Here is a 16,481-nt window from a genome sequence, read left to right as displayed (position 1 = left end):
CGACACCGAGACAAGAGTGTTGGCGACGATTGCGCCGCTCGCCGCGACCGCCGGTACTCCGATTCCTGGAAAAGTTGAGTCACCACAGCAGAACAGCTGGGGGATTGGTGTTGCATGCCCAGGGAAAGTGGCTTCTCCAGCTTTTATGGCTGGACCATACGTTCCTCTATTTCTTCGGAGAAACCTCTTGTGCGTTAATGGTGTCCCGACCAACTTCACGTCGCACTTTTCTCTGCTAAATCTTGGGCCAAGAGCAAGCTCCACAGCTTTCCACATCACCTGAAAAGTTTGCATTAGAATGTCAGTCAAAGTTACATTTTACAGGCAGTTGATGGAGGTCTTATTTTGAAAAACTTGAGTCATTTTGATGACTTCTGTGCTCAGCTTTCGAGCACTTCTCTCTTTTGATTAATTCACTGTCATTATCAGATCTTGCTTAGACAATGCAAATGAGCACATGCGCTAAAAGAACTGGACCGATGAGGGTGGACACGTGGAACTTCAAGACATATCTAAACTTGGGAAATGGCATGAAATGCATCAACTGATAGGTACTGATAGCTTGAAGGGATCAAAATTGTAACTATAGCATAGCAGTTCTCACTATGATGTACCTCAGAACGTTCTTCCTTCAGCCTTCGATAATCTGCGCTTTTCCGATCCAGTCCCTCCCACAAACTGAAAAGTTCTGCTCCTGGTGTGTATGCATGAAGGCTGTGCTTTCCGGGTGGTGCCAGGCTCTTACCAAGAACACTAGGAACTGACATCAACACAACATTCTGTTCACCATCGACTCCTTTGTTCCAATCATTAACCACAATGTGATGGATCCCAAGGTCCTCTCTAGCATTATGTTTCAGTAATGTTGTCAATTACAGTAAGAAATGTAACACCAATGTGGAAACACAGATCTTTGTGAATAGATTTCACTTCAGATGAAGCATACAAGAACGAACCTCTGCATCAAAACCCAGGTGGAGATGCATAAACGAATCACATTATGGAGTTGCTTTCACTTTATCTTTGTATGATTTTGGGACATCTGGTGGTAGCAGATCCAAAGTATCCCATATAGATGCATTACTAACAGCCGCTTTCTTTGCACGTACAACCTGCAAGAGGACATATAATTCCCGACAAGATTTCAACAGCTGCATCTTTCTTCAAACCATAGGTAGCATGATGGAAATCAATACAGGGAAAAAAGTTTATCTACTGACCTAGATTGACATGTGACACAATCATGCCACTAAAAAATAGATGCATAAGACAACAAAGAGGCAATTTTTTGCCATCTTGGCCTACATCATTTCTATGGTCTGCCACTACTTGAAAGCGATGGAGCATGGCCTAGACTAAATATGATATGCAGTACTGAGGATAAACACTTAATTTGCTTTTCACATAGAAACTGTCTTTTGATGTTGTGGATTGTACCTTCTGATTAAAGGCCATTTAGCATCTATAAAGAACAATATATTACAAAACATCACACAAGACAAAATAATTGTCCATGATAGCTACATGACATCTGAATCAGAGTCTTACTCATCGTTGTTGTTATTAGCTTTATGGCCATGACATACCACTCATTTTCCAACAAGTTCTTATTTATTTTTCTTTTTTCTTTGGTTTTGAAATAAAATGTCCTCTGGAGCTTACTTGTCCACTTTGTAGCTTGACACCAACCGCTCGACCATTCTCAATTAAGATATTTTCAACATGAAACGAAGAGCAAGTCTGCCATTGAATTTTTAAATACCACGCACAAGGGCATCTATTATTGTTCCACTTCCACCCAGAGGGTACTCAAGCAAGCATCCTGGTTTATACCATTCTGCAAACATATAAACCTGAGGATGTAGTTAGACCAAATGATGAACAGAACACTTCATATTTTTATATTTTAAATTATCCAACTAATTTTAAATGGGCATGGCAGATGGATCACCAATATGTAGATGTAAAGATGAATGATATGGAGCAAACAAACAGCAATAGCCATCTCATGATTTCTTATAACAGTAAATGCCATTCATCACTGGAAAAGTATGCTGCCACCCTACATAATTCAGTCCCAGTACAAATATAATCACTACCATGGTCATTGCATTGCTTGGTTTAGGGGCAGATGGGAGTAGCTTATTGTAGGTCCTGAAATATGGCACCTGGTACATAAACTCTAAGATTGTCGCAGGTTTAGATAGATGCGCCAATGATATGAAAAGCCAGTAAGAGTATATCCTTGCCAACATCAACAATACTCCCATTTTCATGAGTAGTCTTATCATGCTCCATCGGTCCTCACCACCCAAGATGAACCAACAAAAAATATTCACACAGATTGTGCAACAAAATTATTACATCTATTTGATTCACACAACACAAAACTTTTTTCTTAAAAAAAAACACAACACAAACTTGTTTTAATACAGTTCATGTTCATGCATTTGGTGGTCTATCAGATCTGGATTAATGACGATTCAGAAAACTTCAGATGCATAGCTCTTTCATTGTACGTAGTAATTAGGGTGTGTCAAGCTAGTTTCAGGGCACAAGCGATGAATACTGAATTTGCTCACACACATCATTTTCTGCATATCACATGTTACCGTTTTGATTATGCGCAGTTTTCATCATGAGCTAAAGTTTGGGGAAGCACTAAAGAGGAAATTTAACCCGTTGGAGCTTAGATTACCATTTCTGCAGACAGAGTGCCATCAGATTTTACTCCAGCAAGTAGAAAGCACAGGAGATCGATCCAGTTACGAACAAAGGGATTTTTCAGCTCTAGCGAATCAACAATCTCTGAGAATGGCCGTAGAAGTTTTGTGGCACCCAGAGCTCCTTGGGGTCCCATTTGTATGAATGATTTCAACAGAGAAGGAGCATATCTACCAGCAGCTGTGGAGAGAACGCCCAAATCACCTCGAATGGAAAGTGGAGGCAAAGCCATTGCAGCTGCAGACAGAAGAATAACTGCATCCTGAGATTGTTTTCAGTATGGCATTAGCATGTGTTTTAAGGAAATATAAGAGTACCTTAAAATATAAACATTGCATGATTTTAAAGTGTATGCGAGTACAAACGCACAGGAAAGACAACACCTAGTGCATTACCCATGCATTGTTCAGCAATTCAAAGAGTTAATCTACAACTAGAAAAGCCTTTACCAAAGAAACTAACTACCAGATAAAGAAAACTCACAAGAAACTTTTTCCACTCCTGGACAGCGTCGATGCCAACAAATGTCTCAAGGTCCTGCAGGAATTAGAAGTCAGGATCCAGTCAAGAGTGAGAGCAATCCAACACAAACAAAAATGCTAACAACAAAAATTGATAAATGTGACAGAGCATTGCTAGATGTAATGATCCATGCTGATCACTCCAAAAAATCTTAGGCAACTACCACGGCAGCAATTCACTGCCATGGTAGCCAGCAATCCATCCCCCATTTTCAAGGTTTCATTTCCCTGCATCACTGGCCCTCCTTTGATCACAACAGCTAGGTGTGCACAGTGGAGCTTACAAAATCGCAGGGTATCAACCAAGGACCTCTTTGTGCAGTATCACGAAAATGATCACAAATTGCACCATATCTGATTATCATATGACTAGATGATATGCTAAACATTTAGGATTATTTGTATGTGGAGTATGAAGGACTCTAAGGAAACAACTCTTATTTGGTTGCTTCACTTTGTCATCATAAGAAAACAATATCCAAAATACTTCTTTTACGAGGGATACCCAATTATTACTAACTAGAGAATAATCAAACATATGAATGGTTACTGAAACAACTTGCTGAAAATTAAGAAATGCACATGCTAAAAGTTAAGGGAACGGTATATACCAAGTAGCCTAATTAAGATAGCTTACCTTGAGAAAATCAGTTGGCCCGATCCGCAAGAGGAACTGGCCTTCAGGTACATAAACCATCCAAGAGTCATAAGACGCACAAGGTACTGATTTGCCTAGCGCATCAAGGACCTGAGCCAGTAGAAAATCAGAACAACTTCAAGCTCTCACCGTAATCAACATTGTCAGTCCATCCAACTTCCAAAATGCCAAAAAGCTATGCTTGTGTAGTTGTGTTGTGTAGTATGCACAATCAAGTAGCGCGTGGGCTCACCTGAGCGAGTGGATTTGCCTGGGGGCCTCTGGACTGGAACCCCGAGAACAAGGACGGCCCCGAGTTGAAGTTGAACCCCTTGATATCAAACGAATGTGCGGCGCCTCCCGGGCGGTCATGGCTCTCGAGCACCAGCACGTCCTGGCCGTACCTCGCCAGGAGCCCCGCGCAGCACAGCCCGCTGCCGATCACGACGACGTCCGCCGCCGGCCTCTCCACCGCCCTGATCCATCAGAATCCAACAACATCGATGAGGCGATGACGAAGTGATAAACATTCGGAAATTTGAATGATCAGTTGGTGCGTACCCGGAGAGCGCGCGGTTCTGGCCCTCGGGGAAGGAGGGGTCGGTGGAGCGTTCGTCGGCGGCCACGGCCCGGCAGCGAGCGACTTGGAAAGACGGCGGCTGTCGCGGCAGAGGCAGCGCGGGAGGTTAATGCTGAGGCCGCCATCTCGGAGTCAGAGCGGTGAGCGAAAATGGGGCGCGGCCCGGGCTCTCGTGCGCTCCCCCAGGCGAACGCCGAACCGTTGGAAGACGACGAGGAGAGAGAGGAAGGCGAGGGAGTAGACAGTAGAGTGAGGCCGCGGTTGGGGACACGTGGCTCCTCGCCGGCCGTTCTCCGTCGTGGATTAAAAGCCCTGGCCCGTCTAGGCCGAGAATACTACATTTGGGCCCATTAAGTGTCGATCCGGCCCACTAAATGCGGCCCGCCTAACGGGACGGGGAGGGCTACTGGACTCGGCTCGCCGTCGCCGCCGAGCTCCGTGGTAGTTGAAGTTCGCAGGCGGGAGAGGTTCCAGCTATGCTCGAGGAGCCGCCGCCGCCGCCCGCCGTGGCAGGTGAGGAGGAACGAACTTGCCACGGCGTATTCCTGGAGTTCATGACCAAGTATTTCATCCTTCTTCTGCGATCTGAATTCGTATCTTTTTCGTCTGAAATTCCCATTGACCTGCGCTGTGCTGATCCTTCCATCTGTGACACAGGGTGGCTCGGTTCGAGGAGCTAGCTGAATCTGGGAAGCGATTGCTTGTCAGATTCCATCAGGAGCTAGGTTAGCAATTCTGACATGTCCCCCCTCCCCTTTTGTGTGCACAACTGAAGGTTCAGCTTATATGATCCACTGTGTAGTGCCTTTACTCAGAAACATTATTCTGATACTTGTACTGTATTTTTTCCATACTTGTGAATTGTGATTTATCGAGGGCGCTGAACCACCTTGTTTCAGAGAATTTTCGAAGGCCACAAATTCCTGCCGGGTCGGATGTCATGAGTGCGATACTTAAATCTAACTGCACTGGCAGAATGCGGTCCTACCTTGAAGCTGGCTGCAGGCTTCACTGCCAGAACATTTCAAACATAAATCAGTGTGAGTTGTCTAGCTTTAAGAATGAATAGTCGTTCTTATTCTCGCATGCTATTGATTGATATGATTTGCTTATCAGAACTCACGCTGTACATAATTTTGTGAACTCATGTAGTAGTATAGTTGTGACTAGGTGAGGTTCTGGCTATAGAATTTTATCCGATATTGTGATTCTAAGCAGATTATATGTACTGCTTTGATTCTTTGCTTTCATTAATGAAGCATAAGCTTTAAAGAACTTAATTGCTCACTTTTAATAGACAACTCCATAACTTTTAATCAGTTTAATATTGATTTTTTCTGTTTCTTGTACCAGTACGTTCGTGTGAAGATGGACTTAAAGATCATATAAACGAAGGTATTTGGTCGCTCTTTATCTTATATGAGTTTGTTAATCTTTATTATATTCACTATGCACAAGCATTTAATTAATGTAAAGCGTGACCTCACTGCAATTCTTGTGCAAAATCTACTAACTGCTTAGTGTCCAGATATATTCATATTGGTGCGGCGAACATTGCTTGTGATTCAAAGGGATATATTCTCATTTTGGACACATAATCGCAGATTGATATACTACCTCTGTTATTGAATGACTGTCAATTTTGACTTCTCTATTCAACCTTTGCCATGCGTATTGAATAGTAAAGTCAAAATTGACAATAGTAATTCTGAATTGTTATTCTTAACAATGCAGTCATGATAGCATAGAGTAATCATATCTGTTTTGCCAAGAGATCCTTTTTCAAAGACCAACTTAATGATCACCAGTTAGTTGATAGTCCTTATGTAGTTCTGTATCTTGTTTGGTCATGTACTCATGTAGTAGTGTACATGGCTGTTTGGCCTACATTTGACCAAAGACATATATTTCAAGAATTGGCAGAAGTACTGCCTACCTTTCCATTAGTAGACAGAGGAAAACATTTGGCCAAAGATAAGAATGGTGCATCAATTCCACTTTAATGTTCTCTTCAGTTCATATTTTTTAAACTAGAGCTATCGGTTAATAATATTGCCTTTTTATCAAGTTTGTGAAACTTCTAATTCTAATTGGCCTGCTGTTCTTTTATTTTCTCAAAGTTAAGACACTGCTTGAAGAGCTCGAATGTCTAGTCAAGGATGTCCATGGCGTTACACAAACGGCCAGTTTAAGTGCTCTGGAAACTTTGGACAATCCTTCCATTGATAACAAGCTGAACAATGAAACTTGCTTCATGGAGGTAGAAGTCTCCCATAATGTTTTTGCTACTCTGTAACTATTGGTGTCCTGTTCAACAAAGAAAAACTTACTTCTTTTAATGATGAAGTGAAATGGAAACCAGGTAACATGGTATTTCTACATTGCAGGAGGAGGACAAAAGTGCAGATCAATTGGAAACTTCGGACAGTCCTTCCATTGGTAACAAGCTGAACAATGAAACTTGCTTCATGGAGGTAAAGTCTCGGTTCCCACAATGCTTTTGCTACTCTGTTACTATTGGTGTCCTGTTCAACAAAGAAAAACTTGCTGTTTGCAACGATAAGTTAAATGGAAACTGGGAACACGGTACTTCTACATTGCAGGAGGAGGATAAAAGTGCAGATCAATTGGACAGAGATGTATCGTTCGTTACAGTGATGATCATTGTTTGTAACATGTTGAAGCTTGACTATATGATGCAGGTAGATTGCGTTTTGCAGCATCCCATGTGTCAGGATGTTCATTTGCTTTCGATCGCATTTTACGGCATCCCAATTCTGTTTCTTTAGGCCTTTTGATTAACGGAGACTACTTTTTCCGGTTTTCCCTGCAGGAAAAGATTGTCAGTGCATTATCTCTTAAAACACCATCATCGCAGCTCGAGGGATACTGCCTTATGTGGGATTTGCGCCCATACATTGACGACAATGTGATGAATCTCGCATGGAAAATGTGTCCATGAAACTTTGGCATTCGTGGTAACAGCGATTCAAGGGGGTGGAACAAGTTGTACGTTATGTTTGCGAAAATGTGCGCAAGTTGTTTGAGCGACTGAGCGTTGAGTCTCGGAGTTGTTTACCAACTGGGGAGATGGATGCCCCAAGATTGCCTTTTGCATCGAAGATAGTTTGTTCATGTGTTGCCAGAATATTCATTCTACAGGATGTATGTAGATGGATTGTGACATGTGGGTGTTCATGATTGTGGTGTGGACAAACTGAGTGGTAGTCTCTATCTCTTCTCTACTATTATAAAGTGTAAGTTTCATCTGTCTCTCCACGTTTTCGCCCTCCCCGTGGTCCGTGTTTTGCTTCGGTTCCTAAAAAATAAGCATCGATATTATAAGACTATTTCTAATCATATTCTCTTCATTTTGTTTCCTTCCTGATTTTTTTCATTTTTTTTATTTTCTCTCATTTCTAACAGTTTAACTCTCTCTTCGGAGGGACTCGCGAAGGAAAGCAGATGGTCTAACCGCTGCCCCCGTCTCCTTTCCCCTGAGCCACGCCGCCTCCTCCCCTTCCGCTCCCTCCTGATCCACGGCTCACTCTTAGATCTCCAATTTTTTTCCCTTACTATTTTGTCCAATTTGATGTGTGAAATTGCATGGCAAAGGCTCATTGAGCTGAGATTTGGAGGCATGATGAGTTAATTTTTAAAAAAAATTATCCATATCTATGAGCCAAATTGCACATGAAGGGTTTACTGAGCTGAGGTTAGAGGCACATTTTGGAATTTTGGACACCTCCGCTCTCGCTGTCATCAGGCGATGCACGGTGGTACTAAACCATGCTGGCGGCGCAAGGGTAACATTCTCTGCAGACCTTGAAGCTTAAGCGCACCTCCCTCCATTGCATGGCAGGCCCGATAAAAAATCTACGGTGCTGTCAGGTTTGACCAGAGGCATGGTGGACACGGGCACAAGGCTAGAGCTTGCCACGGTGGTTTGGGAGCTTTGGTGGGAGGGTTCGTCTTCTCAAGGTTAGGTGTTCATTTGGATCATCCACCTTTCCAGCGTTCATTGCATTGGGCTCCATACCTCCGGTCCCACAGGTTTAAGCCATTTGTGCTTGCGCAAGATCAAATAGCTACTGCTTTTCTGTTTCCTGCTAGGTGGATTTAGTGTGCTTGTGCTTTAGCTGCCCCGTCAGATCATTTAATTGTCCACAAGCTGAAGCATTATAGCGAGTTTGCATCTTCGTCGTACTGGATCTGTTCCGTTAATTTAGCCTCTTGATAGCATAAGAGTACTGAGCTCCTTTCTTAAAGCAGCATCATGCTATAGAACTGCTTGTTGGATGCACCGAAATTTGGTGCATTTAAGCAGGTGAGCACACAGGCCATAAGGTTTTTTTTTTTTGGCAACATTTACCGTGTCCTCTTGAATGTTACTCACAACTGAGTATGAGGAGTATGCGAGAAACTAACAAATGAAAATTTGTAAATAGAACTGCTGAAGTTATTGCAAAATTAAAGATAAGTAATTGATGAAATTCAACATGCCAACGAACCTTGAGTCTTTAGCTGCCACCTGATACATTCTTAGTAGTCTATGCTTCCTTTATTCCCAGTTGTTTCTATTAAGATTTGGTGCATGTACTGTATTTTTTCTTCAGTGAGATAATAAACTTCATGTATTTGGGTTAACTTGTAGATGCTTGAAAATTGAGACGAGCATTTACTGAAGCACGCATGGGAGTCATGAGAATTCTGAACTGAAACATGATTGCTCTGCCTTAGGAGAAGATGCCTGAGAATTATGCGCTGGCCAAGAATGGGCAGGTTGCGGAAGTCGTGCGTGCAGAGCATGGGAGGAGAGAGAGAGCGCGAAAGAGAGAGAGAGCGAGAAAGCGGAGGCTGGTCGACGCGCGCGCGGGATATTTCCCAGAGGGACAATGGCCGGTGAAGTCATCGTCGCGCTGGAAGGGGGAAGGAAGGAGAGGGAGAGGGAGTGAGCCGGTGGATGGGTGACACGTGGACGGCCAGCGAGGGCGATGCGCGGGTGAGCGTTGGCGCGCGCGTGAGCGTGCAGCTGGGCCGGCAGCGCGGTGGCGTGGGCCGAGTGTTGGCGCGCGCGAGTGAACGGGCCAACAGCGCGGGAGAAGGGGGGAAGGGGAGAAGGAGTGGGCCAGCTCGATGGGCCGAGAAAGTGAGAAGAATTGGAATTCGGCCTGAGAAGAGGAAAAAGAATAATTGGGATAAGAATAAGATTTAAATTTTAATTGAGGCATTTGAATTTGGATTTGATTTTGAATGTATATCAACTTCATTTAAAATATCTGATCCTTGGATCTCGAGACCTTTTGGAGATGATTTGAATCCAAGAATTTGAATTCAGATTAGATTTGAGCTGAACCGAATTTAAAAGTAGGTTTTGAATTTGAGAGACATCCTAATTCAAACCACCACACAAAAAACCATAAAAATCTCAACCAAAGCATATAAACCATCCTAATGTAAAGATTACTTTGGAATTGACTCTTGTGCTATTTAGAACACTTATTGAACTTAGCACTTTTAACGTGCATGAAGGTATATACATACATCGATAGGCTTATCTTCTTAACTTTAATTATATTAATTAATTCTAAAATTTTTTAATTTGGAGCTAAATTGGTAACTAAATAAACATGTTCAACTCAGGATATTACAGCGACCTTCGGTGAGGCCACTCCTCCTCCGCGCTACCCCTTTTCTCTCTCATCTCCGACCGGCGAGCCCAAACCCGGCCGCCGATATCATAGTACGAAATCGAGATGCGTCAATCCTGACACCAATTGTGTTGGGAGCTCCACCGTCGCCCTCTTGGATGCGGTGTCTCGCATCTACCCCTCTTCTGCTACGGGGGCGTCGCCATGGCCGTCCTCGGCTGTATAAGCGGTGAGCACAATCCCTCCCTTCCTCTTTCGTCAATTGTTGCAGCTCTATTCGAATCTCGATCCGCCCATATAGTTGTTCTATTGATTTCCTCATCGATGTATAGCTATGCAACAACAGGAGAATAAACACCTCAAAAAAAACTTGTGCTTTCTTCAAATCTTTTCAGCGATTGTGACTATGCATTAGTCTTGGGATATACTTCCTTGCGTTTTCTATTTTCACTTTGTACTTATGGTCACAGTGAACAAAACAATATTACTTCATCAATTCAAATTTCATATTTAGAAACAAATACTTGACCTTTCAGCTCTTGAACCTTCGATTCATACTGCTCCTTAATAAAGGCAATTCTTAGGGAATCTTGTGTGGCAAATATTGATCCCTCTTTCTCTTTCCTTTTAGCTCTCTCAAATGGAAAACAGGTTCTTGAACTCTTCTCCCTTCAGACTTTGTTCAGCAAGTTTTTGAGTGAGGTCCTTGTTCTGTTCTTTTAAATTTATCAACTCGTCACCATGATTCCGGAGCAACGATGGCATCACAGTGTGTTGTTCCTCCAATTTTGACCTAAGAATCATGTTTAAAATTTCAATCTCATCTTTTGTAGAGCTCATATCATCAACCTACTCTTCAAGATCTGTCACCAAGACTCTAGGTTGTGAAATCCCATCTTGATACTTCAATACTCTCTCACTGTTATCGATTAATACTGCTATATCCCGAGACTTGTTATTACTATCTTGAGTCGATGCTTCCTTATTTCGTTTCACAAGCTCCTCAACTCCTTCCTTCTCTTGAATAGCACTGCAAAGGTCAATTTGAAGAGAATCAACAGCTGCTTGAAGTGTAGCATTTCTATCAGCCAATTCTGCTTCAGTAAACATGTGTGCCCTTAATAATTCATCAGCATCTTTGTTCTTGAGTTGAAGTTTCTCAAGGTCATTTCTTAACAAATTAAGTTGTACAACAGCCGCTCTTACCTGACTTCTCATATAACTAGCTTCAATTTCACTGGAAAGCATGGCCTCAAGAACTAATTGTAGCACTACCAGATTTTGGCACTACTGAGATGTGAATTGAAGCTCTTTGATGCAAGCCCAACCCTCTTCTTCAGCTTGATACATATTGCAATATATTCATGCTTCCTTCTCTTCTTATGTAGTACCCTTTTCAATATGTTCCATTTGATGAAGTAACAAAGGATGAACAATGTCCCAAGAAAGCATTAGAAATTTATCTGTTCTGCCGAATATGAAGTATCACTTCTAAACAAGATGATGCTTCTTTTACATGATGTTTGATTCTTTCAAGTATTTGTACTCAAAATTCTGAGCACTCTTTACGAAAGCGTGTGTTTTTAACTCAAATATATGATCCATTTTTTTCTTTTGCTCTTGCTAGCTACCAGCTAATTCTACACAGAGGCTTTTGTTTTTACCATTTCTCTATGATTTGTGATTTCAAAAAAGAGTCAGTTGACAATAATTAACATATGGTGATGGTATTGTTAGTTAAATTATATCTTTCTTTCCTCTTGGAATTTGAAGAGTTAGAGAGATGACTAATTGATAATTTCATTTATTCCATGTTTTTTTGGTTATGATAAGGTACACTGAAGACAACTACCATGTCTTATAGGTACATCGAAATATTTCCATCGTCTATCCACTTCAACAATATGAAATCCCATGATAAAGATGTAATTGGCAAAAAAATGAAACAGGTTGAAAAGACAAACTTTTTTCCATATGACACAATGACACAGCTAGGAACTGAAGAACTGATAATTACTCGGCATTCCAAATAGCAAACGCATGAATTCACATACAGGACCAAACTGTGGGCGATAATTTTGATTCAAAAAATGACACAATCCAAGAAAACTTAATTTTAATTCCGAATTGCAAACCAAGTGCTGAATTGCAAAACGAAGGCGGCAGCCCTGGTCCATGGTGGCAATGATATGCCTGACGAGCATCATGGAATGGCAATGAATTGCAAACCAAATGCTGAACACGGAGGCTGGCAATTTTAACGGAGACTAGGTCTCAGCCTGTCCCTCTTAGGAAATTTGTCGAACAGGTTACAGGCACGCGGGATTGGCATTTGGCTCCCCGCGTAATTGTTGGGAAACGGAGTAGTAGTGATGTGGTCGAGATGGTGAGCCGAGAAGGTAATCTACTTTTTCGGAGCGAGCAGAATGGGATGGCGTGTGTACAGGGATGATCCGTCCAATGATGATTCTCTTAGAGATGTTACTTTCATATTTCTGACCAAACATGGTGATGACGAGCCATTTACCAAGTTTGCTGAAGATGCTCGAACTTTTCTCTAGAGTACTACTTTTAAGAGCCAGACAATTTAGTTCATTTGCTATTCATTTGTTTGTATACCAAAATCCTTGGCGGGAATTCTTAGTCGGTAATGTTTTATCCGTGATTTGTTTTCACCATCCGGAAGTGTCTAATTTATTCTAGAATTTTTTCAGCCATTTAGGAAAATTATAAAAGATTATACTAAATTGGGGGTTGCTGCAGAATTAAATTGGGGGGCACTAATTTCCGCGCGCGCGCAAGGAAGCTCATGCACCATTCCAACAGCCGGAAATCAACATCCCCCTTCCCCCCCGACACTTTCTGATTCGGGTAAAAAGTGGTCCCCCTCCCTCCTCCCTTTCGTTTTTTACTAAAAAAATATCTCAAACATTTTTGGACAAAGGTGAACTAAAACATCTGTTGCAGAATTTTGATCGAAAACTTTGATTAAAATTTTTTGGTTGAAACCTTTGGCTAAAAATTTTTGGTCGAAAACTTTGGCTAAAAATTTCGATGCGAAGCTTTGTCCAAAAATTTTAATCTAAAACTTTTATTAAAAAAATTGAGGATGAAGTTTAACAAAAAAAAAATGTATGGGAAGATTCAACTTAGATCGAAAAAACATGAAAAAGCGATTGTGGCGAAGTGGCCCTGCCTACCTCAGGCTGCGGTGGTGGAAGGACGCATCATCTGTTGCAGTTGGAGAGAGAGAGAGATGGAATGGATGGATAAAAGAGCATGAGAGAGTGGCATTGATAGTGCCATTCGCTCAATGAAGAAGAAAAGTTTGGATTTACACCACTGTGTCAATCACTGTTTCGATATTTACCATTACTTTTTCGACATCGGAGCTGATGCCACTAGTTCACGAAACAAGTTTTGAAGCTAGTGGCATGGGCCTCAATATAAAAAAGCAATAACAAATATCAAAACGGTAATTGACGCAGTGGCATGGACCTAAATTTTTTAAACAAGAGTTTTACACAAGTCACACCCCTAAACCTTCAAGTTTTAGCATGTCCTCCTTTCCTCGTCGCTGGAGAAGAGCATTAAGACGATGTCGGGGAGGGGTAATCAAGACGGTTGAAGTTTGTTTGGGCTGCAGCTTTTAGAAAGCTAGAAAAGGTGTTTTTGTGTATTAACTTTTGAATGAAAAGCTATCTTTGTAGAAGCCAGCAGCAGCAGAAGTTCAAACAAACATCGCGTGAAGAATGTATGGCAATCATGTGGACCCACATGACTGATCGTGCTGGTGTATGTACGTTTGCACGAAAACCCTTGCCTTATTATCTCATATTAGTAGTTGTACTCACTTATTTTCGTGTTCCTGGGCCGTTTGACCAAAAGTTTCCGGCCCAGATTTCTTTTCTTCTACTCCTACTCGGATCTACTGCAGTCATGCAGGGACACCGCGCTGCGCCTGCGCGCATTGGATGAGCCAGCACAGACCTGAACCTCAGCTTATGCCAAACTCTGCTCACTTGTGGTCGCAAGAAATGGCGCAATTCATAATCAAAGTGGTCGCAAGAAATGGCGCAATTCATAATCAAAGCAGCCATACCATGTCACTCTACGCAGATCTCCTTCTGAACGTAAGTCATTAGATCTGTCGCGGAACAGCACATCTTGACAAATAAATAGGATCGATCAGGGATCACCTGAGGCAATCCAAAGTAAGTTGATGATCACTAGAAGGCGCAGCATCTCGTCGTCACGCCGCCCGCCACCTGAATCGGCTGCCCCTCCCCGACAGCGCCGGCACCTGACGCAGCCTTATCGGACGCCAACGCCTTCTTACTGATGATGCGGTAGATCTCCGTGAGCAGGGTCTGGAACGCCCTGTCGACGTTGGTGGCGTCGAGCGCCGAGGTCTCGACGAAAGACAGGCCTTCCCGCTCCGCAAATGCGGCCGCGTCCCCCTGCGCCACGGAGCGGAGGTGGCCGAGGTCGGTCTTGTTGCCGATGAGCATGACGACGGTGTTGGCGTCGGCGTGGTCGCGGAGCTCCTTGAGCCACCGCTTCACGTTCTCGAAGGTGGCGCCCTTGGTGACGTCGTAGACCAGGAGCGCGCCCACGGCGCCGCGGTAGTAGGCGCTCGTGATCGCGCGGTACCGCTCTTGCCCGGCCGTGTCCCATATCTGTGCTTTTATCGTCTTGCTTTCCACCTGAAATCACGCAGACGCAGCGATATGACTATGCGATGTTGATGGAAAAATTTACGAAATTGCTAATGGTCTACCAGTACTGATTGAGAATTTGAGATGGCATCAACCGTTTGGCAGTTGGCACCAATACAAGATGCATATGAACACTGCCACTTCAGCTTCAGGAAAGTGCAGATGTGGTACATGTTTTTTTAAAACCATGGAAAATAAAATTATCTCAGCCTGTGCAAGTTGTGGTACAGGCAGGTTGACAGTGTACTTTGGTGACATCCAAACAGGTTACATAACACAAGTTCAGCATCAAAATATCAATAGAAAATAAATAGATCGGTGACATTTGGCCACTTGTACACGGTGATCATCTTTCCACCGCATAACCAATAAATTGATGATTTGCCACTGAAAAGATTGTCACTTTGATTATGATACTATTCATGTCAATGAAATGTGTCCCCGAGCACAGCAGGAAGAACAGCGTAAATTAAAAGCATCCGGATGGTATTCCGTTGCACTTTGATTGATCCAATTCAGCTCCAATCCACGCTTGCATTGGTCAGATTTCCCCCAAACGAATTTTGCACATACAAGCCGAGATGTGCCGGGACAAGAACTGACACACCTACCTAACAAGAAAGACAGAGAGTCGGCAAAAACCGATTCTGCTTCAAGGCCCCGTTTGGATTCAAGGAAATTTTGACGAAAAGTAGTGCAAAGCAGCGGCGCCGGCTCCACGGGCGAAGGCTACAGAGGCATCGAGCAGAGCAGATAACCAAGGTCAAGACCCTGATACGCGCATAGCATGCGGGCGTACGATTCGAGCAGCACAAGAAACTATGATGGCGGAAGGGGGGACTGGATACAGCGGCGACCATGGCGACGATAAGAGCGGGGCGGGCAAGGCATGGGTCAGCGGCCGTACGTACCTGGATGGTGCGGGTGGCGAACTCGACGCCGATGGTGGACTTGGAGTCGAGGGAGAAGGTGTTGCGGGTGAAGCGGGAGAGGAGGTTGGACTTGCCGACGCCCGAGTCCCCGATCAGCACCACCTTGAACAGGTAGTCGTACTCGTCGCCGCCCTGCTCCCACGCCGCCGCACGCCGCCCCGCCATCGATCCGAAAGGAAGCCTTTCTTGATCCCCTTGTTCTCCTCCTCCTCCTCCTCGCTTTCGGTCTCGTTGCGCCCTAACCGGCTGCTGCTTCCTCGGAGACTTCGCCTCCCCACGGCCTCGCTGTTGTTTTGTCTTCTGGCTCCTCCCGCCGGGGCCACGACGGCTTCTTGCTTTGGCGGCTATCGTTTTTGCTTTGCAAGGGGAGACGAGAGGGAGAGGGCCACTTGATTATTCGTGCAGACTGCAGAGTGCGCACGGGGAAAATGGTTACGGTTACACCACAAGTGCACCTTTGGGCCACCCCATACTTTTTTTAGAGGGGGGCCACCCATACTTGTTCATGCCTACTTCTTAGCACTAGTTGCCTTTTTATGTTGACTGGTTAGGCAGCTGTCTGTTTAAAGTATAATATCAATACTTGTTGTGTGGATTCTAAGCTATAAAGGTTAATTTATTTTATTAACAACTAAAATAATATAATACGTTGTATAATAGTGGAGCTAGAATTCGGTCACACCTAGATTAAACTTTAACGGTCTAGAACTAACATTAA

General features: G+C 43.4%; 2 protein-coding genes and 1 pseudogene across 3 annotated transcripts; 1 reads left to right on the top strand and 2 right to left on the bottom strand.

The window, feature by feature from the left end:
* Positions 1-782: 782 nt before the first annotated feature.
* LOC133913983 (prolycopene isomerase, chloroplastic-like) lies at positions 783-4,565 on the bottom strand (annotated as a pseudogene).
* Positions 4,566-4,832: 267 nt separating this feature from the next.
* LOC133915038 (uncharacterized) lies at positions 4,833-7,735 on the top strand. Of its 2 annotated transcripts, none has more exons than XM_062358038.1 (8): positions 4,833-5,024; positions 5,120-5,187; positions 5,362-5,502; positions 5,816-5,857; positions 6,583-6,722; positions 6,853-6,936; positions 7,066-7,164; positions 7,296-7,735. In XM_062358038.1, the coding sequence occupies exons 1-8, from the start codon at positions 4,939-4,941 to the stop codon at positions 7,422-7,424; spliced, it is 789 nt and encodes a 262-aa protein (XP_062214022.1). In that variant the 5' UTR covers positions 4,833-4,938; the 3' UTR covers positions 7,425-7,735. The 2 variants fall into 2 exon arrangements, with proteins under 2 accessions (XP_062214022.1, XP_062214021.1); XM_062358037.1 differs by having other exon boundaries at positions 4,835-5,024; positions 6,850-6,936.
* A 6,436-nt stretch (positions 7,736-14,171) lies between these two features.
* On the bottom strand, positions 14,172-16,137 carry LOC133915035 (ras-related protein RABA2a-like). The gene is made up of 2 exons (XM_062358035.1): positions 15,743-16,137; positions 14,172-14,819 (listed from the first exon to the last, which is right to left on the bottom strand). Exons 1-2 carry the CDS (start codon positions 15,926-15,928, stop codon positions 14,343-14,345), a joined length of 663 nt encoding a protein of 220 aa, XP_062214019.1. The 5' UTR covers positions 15,929-16,137; the 3' UTR covers positions 14,172-14,342.
* Positions 16,138-16,481: the final 344 nt, after the last annotated feature.

Source organism: Phragmites australis, chromosome 4 (genome assembly GCF_958298935.1).
Source record: "Phragmites australis chromosome 4, lpPhrAust1.1, whole genome shotgun sequence".
Taxonomy (NCBI): domain Eukaryota; kingdom Viridiplantae; phylum Streptophyta; class Magnoliopsida; order Poales; family Poaceae; genus Phragmites; species Phragmites australis.
This window is presented reverse-complemented; position numbering and strand designations above follow the sequence as displayed.

Coding starts and splice junctions, on each gene's coding strand:
- LOC133915038 (XM_062358037.1), top strand. CDS start 4,939: ATGCTCGAGGAGCCGCCGCCGCCGCCCGCCGTGGCAGGTGAGGAGGAA. Junction 5,025..5,119: donor TTCCTGGAGTTCATGACCAA/GTATTTCATCCT, acceptor TCTGTGACACAG/GGTGGCTCGGTTCGAGGAGC. Junction 7,165..7,295: donor AGCTTGACTATATGATGCAG/GTAGATTGCGTT, acceptor TTTTCCCTGCAG/GAAAAGATTGTCAGTGCATT.
- LOC133915035 (XM_062358035.1), bottom strand. CDS start 15,928: ATGGCGGGGCGGCGTGCGGCGGCGTGGGAGCAGGGCGGCGACGAGTAC. Junction 14,820..15,742: donor TCGCCACCCGCACCATCCAG/GTACGTACGGCC, acceptor GCGTGATTTCAG/GTGGAAAGCAAGACGATAAA.